Source organism: Cherax quadricarinatus, unplaced genomic scaffold, assembly GCF_038502225.1.
Source record: "Cherax quadricarinatus isolate ZL_2023a unplaced genomic scaffold, ASM3850222v1 Contig957, whole genome shotgun sequence".
Taxonomy (NCBI): Eukaryota; Metazoa; Arthropoda; class Malacostraca; order Decapoda; family Parastacidae; genus Cherax; species Cherax quadricarinatus.
In genome coordinates this window covers 83,784-104,863 of record NW_027195983.1, presented here as the reverse complement: position 1 = coordinate 104,863, position 21,080 = coordinate 83,784, and the positions used below count along the sequence as shown (strand labels likewise).

The 21,080-nt window shown below is 44.2% G+C and overlaps 1 protein-coding gene across 1 annotated transcript in view; it reads left to right on the top strand.

Annotated features, from left to right (window-relative positions):
• The first annotated feature begins 6,096 nt into the window (after positions 1–6,096).
• The window catches only part of bou (glycosylphosphatidylinositol anchored membrane protein boudin), a 54,814-nt gene continuing 39,830 nt past the window's right edge, over positions 6,097–21,080 (top strand). Inside the window, exons 1-3 of the mRNA XM_070080787.1 lie at positions 6,097–6,109; positions 15,172–15,321; positions 15,641–15,802. Of these exons, the coding sequence (XP_069936888.1) occupies positions 15,300–15,321; positions 15,641–15,802 (184 nt within the window). The 5' untranslated portion in view covers positions 6,097–6,109; positions 15,172–15,299. The remainder of the gene's footprint in view (positions 6,110–15,171; positions 15,322–15,640; positions 15,803–21,080) is intronic.

The following is a 21,080-nucleotide window of genomic DNA, read 5'->3' as shown; positions in this document are numbered from 1 at the left end:
AACCTCGCTCAAGGAGAAAGATCTTGGGGTGAGTATAACACCGAGCACGTCTCCGGAAGCACACATCAACCAGATAACTGCTGCAGCATATGGGCGCCTGGCAAACCTGATAATAGCGTTCCGATACTTTAGTAAGGAATCGTTCAAGACACTGTACACCGTGTACGTAAGGCCATACTGGAGTATGCATCACCAGTTAGGAACCCCTCACCTGGCCAAGCATGTCAAGAAGTTAGAGAAAGTGAAAAGGTTTGCGACAAGGCTAGTTCCAGAGCTAATGGGAATGTCCTATGAAGAAAGGTTAAGGGAAATCGGCCTGACGACACTGGAGGACAGGAGGGTTAGGGGAGACATGATAACGACATACAAATACTGCGTATAATAGACAAGGTGGACAGGGACAGGATGTTAGAGAGAGGGGACACAGAAACAAGGGGTCACACCTGGAAGTTGAAGACTCAGATGAGTCAGTGATGCTAGGAAGTATTTCTTCAGTCATAGAGTTTTCAGGAAGTGGAATAGTCTAGTAAGTGATGTAGTGGAGGCAGGAACCATACATAGCTTTAAGACGAGATATGATAAAGGTCATGGAGCAGGGAGAGAGAGGACCTAGTAGTGTTCAGTGAAGAGGCGGGGCCAGGAGCTGAGTTTCGACCCCTGCAACCACAATTAGGTGAGTACACACACTAGTGTACGTCTTGCTGGAGCCGGTGATATTGTTATTACTCAGAATATATGCTTGTTTGAGTTGCCAAGGCGTGTCAACTCTAGCAACTTAACTTGTAGTTGTACTTCCTTCACATTGTTTCTACGTCCTCCTGTCAGATGCAGATTAGTTTCCAAGTCTAGGGACGCCAATACACTTTTCTATTATATTACTTTTTTTAGTTGAATGTTTCCTAATTGTAGCTTGTAAGGTTACAGGAGGCAAGCGTGTTTCTCAACGGTTTGTGTGTGAGAGAGGCAGTTGGAAGCAGGTGTGGGAGGAAGAGGTGGTTGGTGGCAGGGGGTTCACTCCGGTAATGTCCGCTTACATAAACTAAAAGTATTGTATTTTTAATTTCATCGTATCGAACTTCATTATTCTGTTCCTTTGCTTATTTCTACAAATATATTTAGTCATATTTTCATTATTTTTCAATTGAATTTTACAAATCCTCGTTTTATATTTATTTTGTGTCTACTCATTTTCACTCGACTAAAATATCCCCTTTCTTTTTCGTAACGTCATTTGTTTCTACATATTCTCACTGGATAATTTTTACTTTACTACTATTTTTTTTATCTTAATGGTGGTTATTATTTGAGTACTAATATTGGTTACAGCACATTGTGCGACTACCTTTATGTCAGTGACATTTACAAGGTTACATGAACTGTTTACTCAACTTCATCACGCAGTGTGATTATATATATATATATATATATATATATATATATATATATATATATATATATATATATATATATATATTTATATATATATTTTTTATTATCACACTGGCCGATTCCCACCAAGGCAGGGTGGCCCGAAAAAGAAAAACTTTCACCATCATTCACTCCATCACTGTCTTGCCAGAAGGGTGCTTTACACTACAGTTTTTAAACTGCAACATTAACACCCCTCCTTCAGAGTGCAGGCACTGTACTTCCCATCTCCAGGACTCAAGTCCGGCCTGCCGGTTTCCCTGAATCCCTTCATAAATGTTACTTTGCTCACACTCCAACAGCACGTCAAGTATTAAAAACCATTTGTCTCCATTCACTCCTATCAAACACGCTCATGCATGCCTGCTGGAAGTCCAAGCCCCTCGCACACAAAACCTCCTTTACCCCCTCCCTCCAACCCTTCCTAGGCCGACCCCTACCCCGCCTTCCTTCCACTACAGACTGATACACTCTTGAAGTCATTCTGTTTCGCTCCATTCTCTCTACATGTCCGAACCACCTCAACAACCCTTCCTCAGCCCTCTGGACAACAGTTTTGGTAATCCCGCACCTCCTCCTAACTTCCAAACTACGAATTCTCTGCATTATATTCACACCACACATTGCCCTCAGACATGACATCTCCACTGCCTCCAGCCTTCTCCTCGCTGCAACATTCATCACCCACGCTTCACACCCATATAAGAGTGTTGGTAAAACTATACTCTCATACATTCCCCTCTTTGCCTCCAAGGACAAAGTTCTTTGTCTCCACAGACTCCTAAGTGCACCACTCACTCTTTTTCCCTCATCAATTCTATGATTCACCTCATCTTTCATAGACCCATCCGCTGACACGTCCACTCCCAAATATCTGAATACGTTTACCTCCTCCATACTCTCTCCCTCCAATCTGATATTCAATCTTTCATCACCTAATCTTTTTGTTATCCTCATAACCTTACTCTTTCCTGTATTCACCTTTAATTTTCTTCTTTTGCACACCCTACCAAATTCATCCACCAATCTCTGCAGCTTCTCTTCAGAATCTCCCAAAAGCACAGTGTCATCAGCAAAGAGCAGCTGTGACAACTCCCACTTTGTGTGTGATTCTTTATCTTTTAACTCCACGCCTCTTGCCAAGACCCTCGCATTTACTTCTCTTACAACCCCATCTATAAATATATTAAACAACCACGGTGACATCACACATCCTTGTCTAAGGCCTACTTTTACTGGGAAAAAATTTCCCTCTTTCCTACATACTCTAACTTGAGCCTCACTATCCTCGTAAAAACTCTTCACTGCTTTCAGTAACCTACCTCCTACACCATACACTTGCAACATCTGCCACATTGCCCCCCTATCCACCCTGTCATACGCCTTTTCCAAATCCATAAATGCCACAAAGACCTCTTTAGCCTTATCTAAATACTGTTCACTTATATGAATAACAAAAAGGCACAATACCGTGACTGGAACGATACACAAATAACCCGCACATAAAAGAGAGAAGCTTACGACGACGTTTCGGTCCGACTTGGACCATTGACAAAGTCACACTAACAGAGGTGGAGCAGGACGGCTATATATAGGCAGGAAGAGGTGGAGGTAGTAGTAGTACAAGAATTGTATATAATACCGACAGGATGAAATGACACATGCACAACACCCGGGCATCCCCACCGTAGACGTTTCGCCATCCAGCCAGCCACTGGATGGCGAAACGTCCACAACAAAGACAACCAGACGCCGCACATGTGTCTTAATTTCATCAGTAGTTGTAGTAGAAGAAGAAGAGGTAGGGGTAGTGGTAGTGGTAGAAGTGGGAAATAAGGAAGACGAGCCAGTCAAATACAAAGGAAGGGGAGCACTGCAAGAGAGCTAGAAACCCACAGAGGGAGAGCAAGCGCACCGGGGTGCGTGAAAGGGGAAGTGGTGAAATAAAATAAATGAAGAAGGAACAGAAACACGAGACAGGAGAGAGAAAGACAACCCAGAGGAGAAAAGGAGAGAGGAAAGGGGAAGAAGAAGAAGAAGAAGAAGAAGAAGAAATGAGGATTCAGGTTAAGTCACGGGTGTTCTGAAGTTTGGAGCATTTTACAATGTAGTGGGAGAGGAAGGCATCTACAGAGACGAAGCCAGGGCTAAGGTTCATACAAGGAAAGTTGTGTATTAGAGAGGATTCAACTAAACGGCGACTGTTCGAGTTGGAAGTAGGGAAGACAGTTTTAGCAGAAGACCAGTCAATAGGATGGCTATGATCTCTGACGTGACAGAAAAGAGCATTGTTAGTGTCGGCAAGCCTAACACTATTTTTGTGCTCCCTAAGTCTGTCACTTATATGTTTCACTGTAAACACCTGGTCCACACACCCCCTACCTTTCCTAAAGCCTCCTTGTTCATCTGCTATCCTATTCTCCGTCTTACTCTTAATTCTTGCTATATATATATATATATATATATATATATATATATATATATATATATATATATATATATATATATATATATATATATATATATATATATATATATGCCGAAAGGTAAAATTGGTCAATTAGCAAGAACTCATTTAATATTAAGTCTTAAAATTTTCTCTTCGTTTAAATTTATATTTTGTCTCCCTTTATGTTAATGTAAAAATTTATAATTTTGTACTAAAAGAAGCTTAGAAAACTTGCCTAGCCTTATTATAACAAGCGCAATATAATTTAGCATAATCCAACTAAATATATTTTAGATAAGTTTACAATAATTTAATAATAAACTGACATAATGAAATATATTTTTTTCTTTGGGTTCAGAATGAATTTTGCGAAATTATTACATACACAAATTTTCGCTTGCCATATTCGCCAAGAAAAGCGTTGCTATTTAAGCCCAAATTTACCCCTTGTAATCTTAAATTCAGTAATGTGCATTAACTCATAACTTAACACTCTACATTATGTACAGTGCGTTCAGTATATTAAAGCAAAGTTATTTATAATTTATATTTTCTGATAGTGAGCTAGGAGGCCTTCCTGAGTAAGGTGATGTGTGCTCGCTGTTACAGTTTGTCTTGTTTAAACATGGCTGATAGCCTCGCTGATAGCCAACTCCTCTCACCTATAATAATCCACATACATTACTTATATTTTTCTCGGACAACATTACCGATTCTTCAGTTTTGTCATCATTGCTGATGCGTGGAGAAATGCACGATGCATTATTGAGATTGGTTTGTTGTTAATTCTGCCTCTGAATGAAGTCAGTATTTATGAATAAGATTTTATGCTGATTATTAAATCTAAGAGTTAGTAATCCAGGCTAATCCAAGAAAGTCAATCAGTGTTGCATGTTTCCATGGTGTCCTTTGACCATCATCCTCGGGATGTTACCCGCAACAATCGGGAAGCATCCAGGCACCTATTCAGTTCTAAGTGGAAAGGGGAAACATGCTCAACATGTCCACTTGTTGTTAGATAAGACACACATGCAACAGTTAGCTATCTTTATTTCGAAACGTTTCGCCTACACAGTAGGCTTCTTCAGTCGAGTACAGAAAAGTTGATAGAAGCAGAAGAGACTTGAAGACGATGTAATCAGTCCATCACCCTTAAAGGTTTTGAGGTGGTCAGTCCCTCAGTTTGGAACAATGCTCTCCTCCAGACTGAGGGACTGACCACCTCAAAACTTTAAGGGTGATGGACTGATTACATCGTCTTCAAGTCTCTTCTGCTTCTATCAACTTTTCTGTACTCGACTGAAGAAGCCTACTGTGTAGGCGAAACGTTTCGAAATAAAGATAGCTAACTGTTGCATATGTGTCTTACCTAACAACCTGTCGGTATTTTATACCATTTTAATGTCCACTTGTGCCGAGATTGAAACTAAATTCTCCAGATGTGAATAATTGGTAATGCACAGCTCGTCTCCACATTACATAATACATGTATATGGGCTGGTAAACAGAAAAAGATGAGTCAATCGTTTGTATGGATAAATATTTCCTAGGAAGACAAAGAGCATTGATTCTACACTAGTCTAAACAAAAGCATAGAATGAATACATGAGATTAGTGTACAAATGGAAGATGAGTGAATGAATAAAATACGATTGAGATGCTTAAGATATTTAACGAGATAAAATCACAAAAATGGATTTAAAATTGACAAATTTAGAAATTAGTATGTAGACAGATATTAATAAGAATGTTGGAAGCAAGACTTACGATGACCTGTGGCCTGGTAGCAAAAGTTCTCGCTTTACACTAAGGGCCCGAGTTCGATTCCTGGTGAGGGAGGAAACATTGGGCGTGTTTCCTTACATTGGTTGTCCATGTTCATCCATCAGTAAAAATGGGTACCTGGGCGTTAATTGACTGGTATGGGTTGCATGAGGGACAAAATTGACTTAATTTGCGGGAAATGCTCTACATAACAAGGGGTTTTCTATATAGTAGTATGTCATTGATGTCAACTAGGCCTGTATACCTTATACATTGTGAGGGAAAAGTTCAACAGGTAGGAGTAGCGAGCGAGTATATGGTAACGATAGTTTGATTGCCGGCTGCTTGTTAAGGTAGGGTCAGTCTAGCTCCCGCTATCCTTTCCCCCCCTTTCTCCCCACCCCGAAAGGTGAGGTGTGGGGCTCTGGCCAAACAGTAATCACTCGACTCACAGCTCCCGTCACAACTGTAAGTAAAAGCCTCTGCTCCTATTCTAGTGGATATTGGTTGAAAGCTTCACTTTTGACCAATAATAAACTTTGTCCTTTCAGTTTTAAGCTCCACATGACTTTTCGATAATCACCACCTTTTTTAAATATCTTACACTTATCATGGAGAGTGATTTCTTAAGCAGTGGGTAACCTGTCTCTCTTTCCAGCTTGGAATGACAGATCGGGTCTACCTACCTGATTAATTGTACAGGACACTACCCCTCATCTTTACAGTGGTAAAGAACCTGAGTTCCTGTCATCAGGACGGACTATTCAAGGCTATAGACTCTGTGAAGAACTAGTCGTTGGGTTGTCACTCAACACCTGTGACCCCCCCCCCCCCATCATCAGCAGTGGCTACAATTTCTACAAGACGGTGTCAACATCAACCAGACACCCCAGTTTGTGCATATTAGCGTTGAATTCAAATGTCATTTTTCCATTTCATTTTTCTTTCAAGTAGGATACACCATTTTTTTATGTTTTATCTTTGCATTACTAAATAATAATGCTTATCTTTGTGAATTTTTTTTTTTCTATTCATTAATTTTCCTGAGGAGGAGCCAGCCTTGGTAATACTGTCTGAAGTTGTTACAGGGCTGAGTAAGCCTTCACATACATGTATTTATACATGTAAGGTGCTTCTAGAAGATTTTTTAGTTATCACCTTAAGATGCATCGTAATGCATGGATACATTCTACCCAGCACTTGAATCTTTACAGTATGACTTAATTTTCAAGCACAAGAAATGACTTCCAGCAGGACTGGAATTTTCTAACACTTTCTCTTGCTTGCTAACAGATACGTTTTTAGTGTTAGGCGGCTGGAGTAGCAAGGGTGTGAGGATCATGCTCGTTCGTATATTGCTCCGTACCTGGGACTCTAAAACTAAACCTTGTGTTGAAAGATCTTCCCAAGGAGCTGAGAACCTCCGTCTTTGTGCTTGATTGTTGGTGGAGGAAGTTGGGAGGCTAGGCTGTGATCAGCAGGTTACCGCACACTGAATCATACTGCCTTTATCTCCCCCTCTCCCATCCCTCCCTCTCCCATCTCTCCTCCCTCCCCATCCCTCCCTTCCCTCTCTCCTATCCCTCCTCCCTCTCTCCTATCACTCCTCCCTCACTATCCCTTCCTCTCCATCCCTCCTCCCTCCCCCCTCCCCCATCCCTGCTTCCATGTATTACCTACGTACAATCAAGGTCTTGGCGTCCAATCCCAGAAGAAACACGGGGGCAATATTCCTTACACCCCTGCTACCCCTTGCCCATCTAGCAGTGAAAATAGGTACCCGAGCGTTAACCAACTGTCGAGGGTTGCTTCCAGGAAAAAGAACGTTAAAAAAAAAAACTAGTCCTATGTTTTAACTTGGGAAACCCTAGTTGTGTGTGAGAAACTCCAGTACCTGCTAGAATGTTATATCTTGTGTAAGAAAACAGTGGAGCCCTGTGTGTAAGAAACTGCAGTATCTGCTGGAAGTATTCAGGTGATGGATGAAAGATATCCATGTACCTAATGATGATAGCTAAACAACAGTCTTACATAAAGTAGCCCTAGCTTTTTTTTTTTTTTTTTTTTTTTACACAAGGTTGGGTTAAGGATCCCTAGCTTTATTGACAAGCTATTTACAGGTTAAGGATTCCTAACTTTATTGACAAGCTAAGAGCTGTTACCTACATCAGCTCATTTGAAAACATTTTTATTGTTATGAGACATACAAGTAGGGAACAGGATGAAGTTGAAGCCATCTGTGGGCCAGCATTTTCATTTGATCAACTGACTTTATCTCGTTGACATAATGCTGTACGAATGTGTTCCATACTCCAGTCATCCTGGGGATAAATGACCTCAAATGAAGTGATGTTCTGGAGAAGGGTACAGCCAGAGTGAAGTTGCTGCTTTCTGCCCATCTTGTGGTATAGAAGCTTCACGTTGTCCTCGAAGTGGATCCAAGTGTGGTACTTTGACAATGTTGGCCTTGTACATAACAGTAAGGCCACCCACATCCCTCTTGTGTTGAAGGCTCTGCTGAAATGACAGATCTGTCCAGGATTGGTCCAAGCTAGAGATGAGACATCTTGCTCTGTTCTCTACTGTCAAGCAGTCGCAGATGAGAGGGGGGGGGAAGGCAAACCAAAAAAGTGGAGCATACTCAAGGTGTGAGCGTACTTGTGCCTCGTACAGAATCTTGCCTACCCTACTGCTAAGCAGATGTGAGATACGGCGAAGTGCTGTAAGCTTTCTGGCTGCCTTGTTTGCTAGATTTACAACATGGTTCTTCATGGTTAGTTTGGAGTCAAATTTCACCCCAAGAATATAAACTTCTCCATGTGCCAACACCCTCCCATTCATCCTTACTACTACACCGGCATTACCATCATGGTGCCTAGAGACCATCATTTGTGTTTTCTCAGGTGCAAATGTTACTTGCCAACTATTTCCCCAAGCTGGTGTAGCTCTTAGCTGGTGATTGATGTAGATTAGAGCAGCTGGCATTTCTTTTGGATAAGTGAATATCAGTGTACAGTCGTCTGCATATGCATGGGATTCTGGGATGAGACGAAGGTCATTGAAGTAGACATTCCATAACTGGTCCCAGCACGCTTCCTTGTGGAACACTTTCCCCAATAGGATGTCTTGCTGATTCCGTTCCATTGAGAACTACACTTAGAGATCTACCATGAAGGTAATCACTGAGGATACAGCGTAGAGCCTGCAATTCCCAGTGCTTGAAGTTTTGCTAAGAGGCCCTGGTGCCACACCCGATCGAAAGCACCAGCAATGTCTAGTGCTACCACACAGCTGACTTTGGATTCATCCAGTGACTGGTGCCACTTAGTGGAGAGGTTTAACAACAGGTCAGTAGCAGAGTAAACTTTCCTGAAGCCATATTGACGATCAAGTAGTGAGTGGTAGTCAAGAAACTCTGCAATGCTTTCTCATCCTTTAATTAGCTTTCCTCTGTTCACATTTGCCGCATTTCTTCATCTTTATTCCGAAATATATAGTTCGACTTCACCAGTACTGTCGGTCATTGTTTCACCAGTACTGTCAGTCTCCCACCAATAACTGTCAGTGTCATAACCAATCTTGCCAGTTAGTCTCACCCATGCTGTCAGTCTCTCATCATTTATATTACTAATCCTGTCAGTCCTGCCAATCTCAACTCTGTTCCTTACTCTCGTCTTTTCTATCAGCCCCGCTCCTCTCTCTTCCACTCGTCTCTCTCTCTCTCCCTCTCTCTGTCCTCTCCCCCCTCTGTCCCCTCTCCCCCCTCTCCCCCTCTCTCTCCCCCTCTCTCTCCCCCTCTCTCTCCCACTCTCTCTCACCCTCTCTCTCCCCCTCTCTCTCCCCCTCTCTCTCCCCCTCTGTCTCCCCCTCTTTCTCCCCCTCTCTCTCCCCCTCTTTCTCCCCCTCTTTCTCCCCCTCTTTCTCCCCCTCTCTCTCACCCTCTCTCTCCCCCTCTCCCCCTCTCTCTCCCCCTCTCTCCCCCTCTCTCTCTCCCTCTCTCTCTCCCTCTCTCTCCCCCTCTCTCTCCCCCTCTCTCTGCCCCTCTCTCTGCCCCTCTCTCTGCCCCCCTCTCTGCCCCCCCTCTCTGCCCCCCTCTCTCTCCCCCTCTCCCCCTCTCTCTCCCCCTCTCTCTCCCCCTCTCTCCCCTCTCCCCCTTTCTCTCCCTCTCTCCCCACCTCTCTCTCCCCCCTCTCTCTCCCCCTCTCTCTCCCCTCTCTCCCCCCTCTCTCTCCCCCCTCTCTCTCCCCCCTCTCTCTCCCCCTCTCTCTCTCCCCCCTCTCTCCCCCCTCTCCCCCCTCTCTCTCCCCCCTCTCTCCCCTCTCTCTCCCCCCTCTCCCCCCTCCCCCCCTCTCTCCCCCCTCTCTCTCCCCCTCTCTCTCCCCCCTCTCTCTCCCCCTCTCTCTCCCCCCTCTCCCCCTCTCTCTCCCCCCCTCTCTCTCCCCCCTCTCTCTCCCCCCTTCTCTCTCCCCCCTTCTCTCTCCCCCCCTCTCTCTCCCCCCATCTCTCTCCCCCATCTCTCTCCCCCCTCTCTCTCCCCCCTCTCCTCTCCCCCCTCTCTCTCGGTCCCCCCTCTCCTCTCCTCCCTCCCTCTCCCCCCTCTCTCTCCCCCCCCTCTCTCCCCCCTCTCTCTCCCCCCTCTCTCTCCCCCCTCTCCCCCCTCTCCCCCCTCTCCCCCCTCTCTCCCCCCCTCTCTCTCTCCCCCCTCTCTCTCCCCCCTCTCTCTCCCCCCTCTCTCTCCCCCCTCTCCCCCTCTCTCTCCCCCCTCTCTCTCCCCCCTCCCCCTCTCTCTCTCCCCCTCTCTCTCCCCCCTCTCTCCCCCCTCCCACTGACCTACCTACTCAACCTCACTCCCTCTTCGTCTCGCTGGCGTGAAGGCGCTGTCACAGGTGGAGACTAAGACTGGAATTTTGTGTCATGACTTAAGTAATGCTGCAGGTACTAAGATAAACCTCTCCATACAGGCCGTCGTGTATTACCTACGTACTGTAACACCCAGTTTTTATGCACACCTCGACGGAGAAGTTGCGTTAAAGCAAGCAGTGAATAATTAAGAGAATAATCGATATCCCAAGAGCTAATCAATAAACTCCTGCTCACACATTTTCTGGAAATAAGAGCGTGAATCAGTTTCTTTGATAGATGATCTTGCCTTCGTGTGGTTTACTTTTATATAGTAATGGTGATCATCGCTTCCGCTGCCTCTCGCTTGGCGAGTCAGACTGTTAGTGCTCTCTGCATATACCTAACATAGGCACAAGCTCGAGTAATCAATAATTTATTTCTGGAACTTAGAAGCTCCCTCTGAAAGGAAGTTAGAGGTGTATTTGATATTTTCTTTATGTATGTAAGGCGTTGAGCACACCTGGACTCGTTATGCATAATGATTTGTCACTGTACTTTTTCTTTTGGGTGTTCTACAAGCAATTTCAGCGTGCAGATGTAGGATCAATCCCTCCAGCATCTTACATATGTAAACTGTAATACATCTTTCTCGCTGACGATCCAGGAAGTACATTTTGAAGGGATTTTAACCTTTCACAGGAAGTTAAGTGTTTGACTTTAGGAAGGCTTTGAGATTTCTCAGTACATTCTCCAGGTGTGTAGTTATACCTACCTTGAATGGGGTTATATACTAACAGTAGTAGAATCTGTGTGTGTGTGTGTGTGTGTGTGTGTGTGTGTGTGTGTGTGTGTTAGAGTATTATTGTTGCCTGTGTATCTTTGGTTTAACGCTTCTTGTTATCCAGTCCATCAATTTTCTCGTTGTGGTAGTAACACTGTTCTTTAGTTTACATCAGTTTAGTTTTGCTGTACTTTCGATGGATACCGCACATAATTCTAGTATCATCTGCGAAACACGTGTCAGTATTGTGATTTGTATCTTCATCTGCCATTGCGAAAACGATCAAAACAAGTGTGGCGAGTGTTATGCCCTGAGGCACTAAGCTACTCGCTGTGGAGACCTCGCTGTAAATTGTGTTGACTTGCTGCTTGGTTCATTCTTGTTAGGAACCTAGAGATCCAGCTGCCTACATTTTACAGTTATTCCTTTTGTACGTATTGTATACACTTCTACGCCATTACTATACTTGTCAAAGGCTTTAACAGCAATAACAGCTTAGTTGATCAAGCTTTGATCCACCGAGAGGCCTGGTCAAGGACTGGGTCACGGGGGTGTGACCCCCGGAAGACCCTCCAGGTACACTGGCAGGATTCCTAGCTTCTTCTCTCGCATAAATATGTAAGATGATTTTTTAACAAATTGAATAAATCGGCAGTTGTTCTATATGATAATTCCCAGGGGGAGGGGAGGAACGGAACAAAAGCTATGTTTCCCTGTCATATTCCATCACGCAGAATGGTGCCCATACAGGATGTTGAAACCTGTTGGCTTCAGCTGGGAGATTGCAGTGTCAGCCTGAGCTGGGAGACTAGTGGGTCAATGAGGATATCGTCAAATATTCTGGTAATGGTTCATCAGCTACTACAGCGTCAAAGGTTTCCTTCCAACAGAGCTGGAGTTACTATCACCTGGATGTCATCATCTCCCAGGATAACTTATCACATACACAGCAGAAATGTAACTTTACTCAAGATATCTCCATCATGCGAGAGCAGAAAACATACACAGGACAGAAAATGGGGACGACGAAGAGAAAGATGGCTGTAATAAGATATCCAACCACGCATACATATACATATATGCATTCCATACATATATGTATAAGATGCGTAGTGTGTGGGGGAGCCGGATACAGCATATTATGCTTTACACTAGTGTATGATGCATAAGAAGTGGTTCTACACTGTGTGAGACATGTTTGTGTCGTGTGTAGTAGTTACTAGTTGTCAAAGGCACTTGTTACTAGACACGGCCTTTGTGTGTGTGTGTGTGTGTGTGTGTGTGTGTGTGTGTGTGTGTTTAAAGAATGTGTTTACCTGGTAAGGATGGTGGTGGGAGGGGACTTGGATCCATCCTTGTCCCCCTTCCCTCCCCTTCCCCCCTTAGTTCTTCGCCCCCTTCAGTTCATAACACACCAGGTTCAGGAACCCACCTCCTCTCCTTCTTCCTTTCTCTCTTCCTCTCCTTCTTCCTCGCCTTCTTCCCCTCTCTTCCTCTTCTTCTTCCTCTCCTTCCTTTCTCTTCCTCTCTCTCTCTCTTCCTCTCTCTTCCTCTCCTTCCTCTCCTTCCCCCCTTTCCTCTCCCTCTTCCTCTCCCTTCTCTCACCCTACCATTCCTCTCCCACTTTTCTTCCCTGCCCCCCACTTCTCATCCCTCTCCATCAAGGTTACTGTCTTGATACTGCTCAAGAGTTCTTGATAGGAGGAATGGGACCTACCTTCCGTTTCCTCAGATCAAATCTGATTACTTTCCATTCCCAGGTGTTGTACGAGCCCTGCGGGTTTAGTGCACGTCTCTGTAATCTAGTATTACTTCTGCCTCTCTTCTCCCGATCCTCATTTTCGCCTTCAGTCTTTCATCCTTCTCATTGTCCTCCTCCATCTGTCGCTCTCTTCCATCCCTTCTATCCCTTCTTAACCTCCGTTACTCCCCCCTCTCCATTTTTTCTTTTTTCTCCATTTCCTCACTGAACATTTTCTTCCTCCCTTGCCTCCTCCCTATTTTACTCTGCTTTATCTCTCCCTCTCCTTCCCTCCCTTCCCCTCTCCTTCCCTCCCTTCCCCTCTCCTTCCCTCCCTTCCCCTCTCCTTCCCTCTTTCCCTCTCATCTCTTTCGCCCTCTCTCTTCCTCTTTCCACCCTCTCCCCGTCTCCCCTTGCCTCCCCCTCTACACTCTCACTTGATCTCCTTTCTTCTGGTCGTGATCTTGCAGATTATTTGTCTCAGAGGAGATATTGAACGCTGCCCGACTCTCACTCTTTAAGACTGAACTGAGAGTGGCCAGGATGATGTGTCTTTCCCAGGATGTTAATGTTGCACTCATCTGTTTGCGGTTTCTTAAGTCGAGTCTCGGCTCTTGGCTCTGCTTCGGGTATTGGCCGTTAGTGCGTTCACTCTCTCCTAGCATCGTGAGACCTGTCATATGAATTTTCAAAACTGTATATTGATCCTGCCTCTTAACACTTCATTGTCCAGTTCATTCCACTCTGACCACTGTCGGGGTAAATACTTATATCCCTGTAATTCATCTGCATTTTCAACTTCCAGCTGTTCCCTCGTATACCTGTTTCCCGCCTCTCCTGTCTCCCCTGGTCCTTCTATTCTCTAATGTCATCAGATTCAATTCATTTAGTCTCTCTTCGTACCCCTTAGCTCCAGGACAAGTGCAGTTGCAAACCCATGAAGTTTTCCAGCTTCTTAATATGCTTTCTTAGATGTGTGTTTTATGCTGGCGATTCATATTCCAAGATGGGCTTGACATGTCATATATATTGTTGTGGATGACTCTTTAAATCCCTGAAACCTAATCTTAGATTTGTCAAATCCACATTTGCTGCATAGGTTATATAGTTTGTGCGTGCGCCACAGGCAGTATGCTTGGCACAATGCTTTCTCCGAGATGTGGTTTGCAGTCTTTGTCTCCCAAGTCTGAACGTAATTTCTAATTTTTTTTTTCTCCTTCACCAATTTTCTTAGTCTTGTATTTGATGGAGACGAGTTCCAATAATTGATTGTCAGACTAATCCTGTAGCCTTTCCTTGTCCTCTCTTGGTTATAAACTCGTTAGGTTTACATCGGACTCTTCTGGCATGCCATTCATATACACCAGAAATAGTACTGATCCTTGTGGAACCCCAATGTCACACTTGCCTCTTCCCACTTAATGCCACTTCCCAAACACACTATCTCATTTTTGTTAGGTTTTCTTTGATTCACTGTAATACCGTCCCAGTTATTCCTGCTTGCATCTCTAGTTTTTGTCTCAATCTCTTGTGCTGTACTGTGTCAAATGCCTTCCTACGATTCAAGAATATACAGTTTCCTTCAGTAGTTCCCCCTCTCCTTTTATACTCTGTCCCTATCCGGGTAAAATGGCGATACAAATGTAAACAATGGCTAGGCAAATATAGCAATTGCTTGCAGTAATGCTTAACTATAACCAAATTCTATGAAATCCTACAGTAGTGTCACAGTGAGACAAATATGCATGTCAACACGCATAGCAACATTACATGTACACACAGTAACATGCTACACTACCATGATGTGATATAAACCAGCTTGTTCATGGTATTATTTAAGCTGTCACAGTATTAAGTTGTTCTCAATATTCCTAATTTGTCATGCATGTGAGAGTCGCCCTTGTATAAATTTCAAGAATTGTATTTTTATATTCGTCTAGGAATACCCCAAAATATTTGTGCCTATGATTTAAAAAAAAAACTAATTTCCTTTTCCATACTAGGATTTGTTTATTTTTGATATGCATGATGGATTTTTTTTATATACATATAGGATTTTTTGTTAAAATACACATGACTTGTCTTTATTATATAGTGTTGTAAAAGCGTATGTTGAATGCTACATACTGATGGGTGTGGTGGCCTACCCTTCCTGCTTGCCCACAGCTGCTGGGATCCGGTGTTTCCAGTGTGACTCTACCAGTGAGCGTACCTGTGCCGAGGCTCTACCCCAACACCACGTCCTCTTTGCTGACTCCTGCGACAACATCCAGGAAGCTCAGTTCTGCGTCAAGATGACCGGCCTCTTCGAAGGTGGTGTGTTGGCGACCATCGTCCCTACCCTGCAGCCTTTACTAACATTTATTTTCTTCAGGTGCTCGGGGAACTTTCTTCTAACAGCTACTGTATCTGCTTGTCTTTTTAGTGAATTTTCTTCTAACGTAGGTGTTGCTCTCAGGTTTACAGCTGTTCTGGTTCTACAACAAAACTAACACAGGCTTACCATTCCTAGTATCACTAAACGTTCAGCTAAGTAGGTGGAGGTGTTGCGGTTACCATGGTGGGTATAGCGAGAGGCTTAGCAGCTTACGCAATGTGCAGGGGCGAAAAGTGACTGTGTGTATGTGTGTTGCAGCGTCAGGTCTGAATTGTTACCAGTGTGACAGCAGCAGAGACCCACACTGCCCAGAGTACTTGCGTGCCAACTACCACTCCCGGCCAGCATCCCTCACACCCACCAGCTGTCACGGCGTGTTTGAGGCTCGATACTGCGTCAAGACCACTGGCATGTTTGAAGGTGGGCTGTCTTGCTTTGCTTTATCCTGCACACTTCATCTCCCTTTCCTTCCTGCCGCCTTCTCATTATGTCACCTTCAGTGAGCGTTCCCCTTTTTCCTCTTCCGGCTCACTAGAAAAGCAGCAGCGAGAGTTGGGCATTACAGAGGTGAGTGAAGCATCATGTCATTATGTTCAGTGCCAGATGATCCTTGCCTCGCCCTCCCTGACTTTATACCACCACTACTGGTCTTGCTCATACTCCCGTCCCCTCACCACTACCACTGGCCTCGACTTGTTCATATACCGTGGAGACATATGCTTTCCAAAGCAGGACTTGTAGTAGGCAAACCATCTCGCGGTTTTCAACCGAAAATCTAAATTCTCTTCTCCGGCCTAGGGATCTGGTAAAACAATGTTTAATTCATGTTCAGCGATAAAGCCATGTGGTTCATTCAGCGCAGGGCGTAGTGAAGGCTTAATCCTCCGTCTGCTAACCGCCAGACAGATGCGCTGGTGCTTAGCCGACTAAATATATCTTGTACAAATATATTTAGTCTACACGAGAAACAGTTACGTGATAGAGCATAACTAAAATAATTCATGTTTAGTTATACTGCTTGGTCGACTAGTTTGTGCGTCCCTTACTGATCGTGTCAGCGGTAGTGCAGAAGTAGAATTACAGAGGCCACAGTGGGTCTTTATAATAAATATCTTTATTTCTGCAAGTAAATGTACAAGGTATACAGTCCTAGCTGACATCAGTGACATACTACTATATAGAATGCCGCTTGTTATGCTGAACATTTTGGCCAAATTAGGTCAGTTTTGTTCCCAGGATGCGACCCACACCAGTCGACTAACACCCAGGTACCTATTTTACTAATAGTTGAACATGGACAGTAGGTGCCTTAAGGAAACACGTCCTAATGTTTCCACCCTACTTGTATGTGTGAGCCGAGATCGCTAGCAATCGAGCCAAGGGACACATCTATCATACTATCCCCAGTGAATAGCAGGGGCGCCACGAGTACGCTAAGAGACAACACAGTGTCAGGGACCCAAGATTGTTCAACTGCCTCCCAGCATACATAAGGGGGATTACCAATAGACCCCTGGCTGTCTTCAAGAAGACACTGAACAGGCACCTAAAGTCAGTACTTGACCAGCCGGGTTGTGGTCCGTACGTCGGTTTACGTGCGGCCAGCAGTAACAGCCTGGTTGATCCACTGCAAGACCTGGTTATGGACCAGGCCGCGGGGGCGTTGACCCCCGAAACTCCCTCCAGGAGGCTGATAACATAGAAGGTGTACCTCATTAGGCATAGTTACATTGCAAAAAAAAAAAATTACAATCTCTTCATATATTTTAATTTCTACAGTTTACAAATAGCAGAATGTCCGGAATGTTCTCCAGGTATATCATTCACACTGACTGGTAGAGCATCAGCTAGCACTCATTCTGGCTTGTAGAGCTGACTGGTAGAGCATCAGCTAGCACTCATTCTGGCTTGTAGAGCTGACTGGTAGAGCATCAGCTAGCACTCATCTGGCTTGTAGAGCTGACTGGTAGAGCATCAGCTAGCACTCATTCTGGCTTGTAGAGCTGACTGGTAGAGCATCAACTAGCACTCATTTTGAGTGGTAGAACTTCAAATAGTTATTCTGACTGGAAGATGCAAGTTAATCAACTCAAGTAATAATTTAAGCTCAACACCAGGCTTGTATAAATTTACATTACTCAGAATTGTTAACTGCACAAGTATCAGAAGTGTGCAGCTCACTTGCACACGACCTCAGGTCAACACAGTGCACAGACCAACTAATACTGTAAAGATACCAAAAAGGCAAACAAAGACAGTCCATTCAACTCTAGAATAAGCAAAGCACACAAAACTGCGCAAATATGAAGTTCACTCACTACTTATGGAAACATTAACGTTGACATTAATTAATCGCACGTCAATCAGTCCCACTGGAAACCCCAGCCACTATCTTCCTCACAGGTGGGCTCCCCTAATCAGACGGGCTGTTATGAAATTAACATACTTGGCGCTTATGACTCGCGAAATCGTAATGACACAATTACAAACAAACCATACCACGGGGCGGGGATAGAACCCGCGATCAGAGAGTCTCAAAACTCCAGACCGTCGCGTTAGCCACTGGACCAGCTAGCCACAATAAGATTCGTCCAACTAGGTATATTTCTACACTATAGGAAGGTTAGGAACTTGCATTTGTGGTGCCTATGCTAACCTTCCTATGGTGTAGAAATATACCTAGTTGGACGAATCTTATTGTGGCTAGCTGGTCCAGTGGCTAACGCGACGGTCTGGAGTTTTGAGACTCTGATCGCGGGTTCTATCCCCACCCCGTGGTATGGTTTGTTTGGCGCTTATCTCTGTGATGTCTTGGTTGACACCTATCTCCTGGACCCTGAGCCAGACACTGATCACTTGAGTCCTTGGTATTAACACTAATTATTGAACAGGTGTTGATTGCAATATCGCAAAGGGCTCCTCGCGAGAACCCTGACACCTGATTATATGGCGTCAAGAGGCCTGGTCATGGACCGGGCTGCGGGGGCGTTGACCCCTGGAACACCCACCTACTGACTTCGAGTGCCTACTGCCTCTTTGAAAGTTCTCCCTTAGGCGAAGCACTAGGCACGTTGGTAGACCTTTAGCAAATTAAGGACACGCACATCGGAGATCCTAGCAGATGCAACAGGCTCAAATCTATATTAAGTCATTAAAGACTCGTATGTCGAGGAATGTAATACTACATTAGGTCTCTTCCGATAGATGGGAATTTCCCTAATTCCTTCTATCTTGCACCAACTGAGCCCACGGAAGTCACTGAGATTATAAAGTCATTTAAAAATAACTCGGGGAATCTGTCTCATGTCCCACCATTACTGTACAAGCGAGCGGCCCATGTCCTTTCGCATGCTATTTCATTACTTTTTAACAAGTCATTAGAGACTAGCACCTTCCCGAAACTACTCAAGATGGCAAGGGTTACACCAATACATAAAGGTGGTGACCCTACAGACCTAAACAACTATAGGCCAATATCTAACTTACCATTGCTATCCAAAATCTTTGAGAAACTCGTGCACAGGAGACTGTATTCATTTATAACGGCTCAAAACATACTCAACCCCTGCCAATTTGGATTCAGGAAAAATAAAAGCACTAATGATGCAATCATAAAAATGCTAGATCTGCTTTACACAGCATTGGAAAATAAGGAATATCCACTAGGAATTTTTATTGACCTAAGAAAAGCTTTTGACACAGTAGACCACGACATCCTACTCCACAAACTTGATCATTACGGTATAAGAGGCCATGCGCTTGCTTATTTCAAATTTTACATTACTAATAGGTATCAGTACGTCACCATTAAAGACACAGCATCAGTATTACAACCCAGGATTCCAAATGGCCTGTTACCCCAGGTGTAATGGGTGCAAAATAAACACAGTAGAAAAAGTTTAGACTTATATTATCCTTCACCAATTTAGAACAGCAATATGTACACTATGTACAGTGATAAGTATAGTGCACTCCACGGTAAGCAAAGCAGAAATAAAAGCCACAAGATAGCAGACCGTGCTTCAACCAGCTCTAGAATGGGAATGACAAGGGCAGACAGGAGAGCGGTACCCACATAACCTCTGCGATTGCCAAACCCATCTTCTTATTGGCTAGAACCTGGTCACTAGTTGAACGACGGGGCCCCATCATCAACTCTTAGCAACCTGGTTCGCTGGTTGGGGGAGATAGCCTGTAAATGAGGGTGTGTACATGCGCCGAATAAAGGTTACGTACTCTTTGCATGCCACACCCCCACCCCGAGAAGGCTCAGGATTAGGCTGCCACCTCCCAGTGGTAACCGTGCCGCCATGGCACAAAATAATGGGACCGCCTTTCCTCTCCACCATCCAACTCTTAGATAGAGCTCAGCTTTTCTTGTGACCAAAAGCCAAACCCTAAACTCAGAGTGAGACAGCAGTCAGACAGGCTAGCATAGGTCCAAGATACAGGCGGACGGTAGCCCGCATCCCCTCACTAAAAAAAAAACCCACACCAGGGGATAAAAAAAAAAGAGCATGAAAGGGGTTACCACAAATAACATCCTAACCTAAATAAAATATTATACTCTAGATAAAGAGTCTGCCAACATATTTTCTTTGCCGGCAATATATTTAATCGACAGATTATAGGGTTGCAGCCTTAGCGTCCAGCGCATAAGCCTTGTGTTGTGGTTCTTCATGGCTTGGAGATATACTAGAGGATTGTGATCACTGTAGACTGTGACCACCTGCGATGTCTGGCCCACATAAACATCGAAATGCTCCAAAGCCAGTACCAGCACGAGGGCTTCTTTTTCAATGGTAGAGTAAGCCCTCTGATGTGGCTGGAACTTGGCTGAAAAGTATGCTACAGGCTGCAACTCGTTGTTCCCGATTTGTAATAGTACTGCCCCAACCCCAGACTCACAAGCATCAACCTGTAATGAAAAAGGTTTGGAGAAGTCTGGAGACAAGAGAATGGGTGCAGTACACAATACGGCCACTTGATACTGGAGTTCCGCAGGGAAGTGTCCTTGGTCCCCTGCTCTTCCTCATATACATCAATGACCTTCCAAACGTATCCCAACACCTGAAACCCATTCTCTTTGCTGATGACACGACTTATGTCATCTCTCACCCTAATCTTGCCACCCTCAACACCATTGTGAATGAGGAGCTGATTAAAATATCGACTTTGATGACAGCCAATAAACTTACGCTTAACACTGACAAAACCTACTATATTATGTTTGGTAGCAGAGCAGGAGATGCACAAATTAACATTAAGATTGACAACACTCTAATTACCAGAAATAATGGGGGCAAATTCCTAGATTTATACCTTGACAACAACCTGAATTTCAGCACCCATATCCAGCATATAACCAAAAAAGTATCCAAAACGGTTGGGATCCTCTCCAAGATACGATACTACGTGCCGCAAAATGCCCTTCACACTATACCACTCGCTTATTTATCCATACCTCACCTATGCTATTTGTGCTTGGGGATCAACTGCAGCAACACACCTAAAGCCAATAATAACCCAACAAAAAGCTGCAGTAAGAATAATCACTAAATCCCATCCCTGGCAACACACTCCCCCACTCTTCATAGACCTAAACTTACTCCCAGTTCAGTACATCCACACTTACTACTGTGCAATCTACATCTACAGGGCCTTAAACTCTAATATCAACCTTGACCTAAAACGCTTT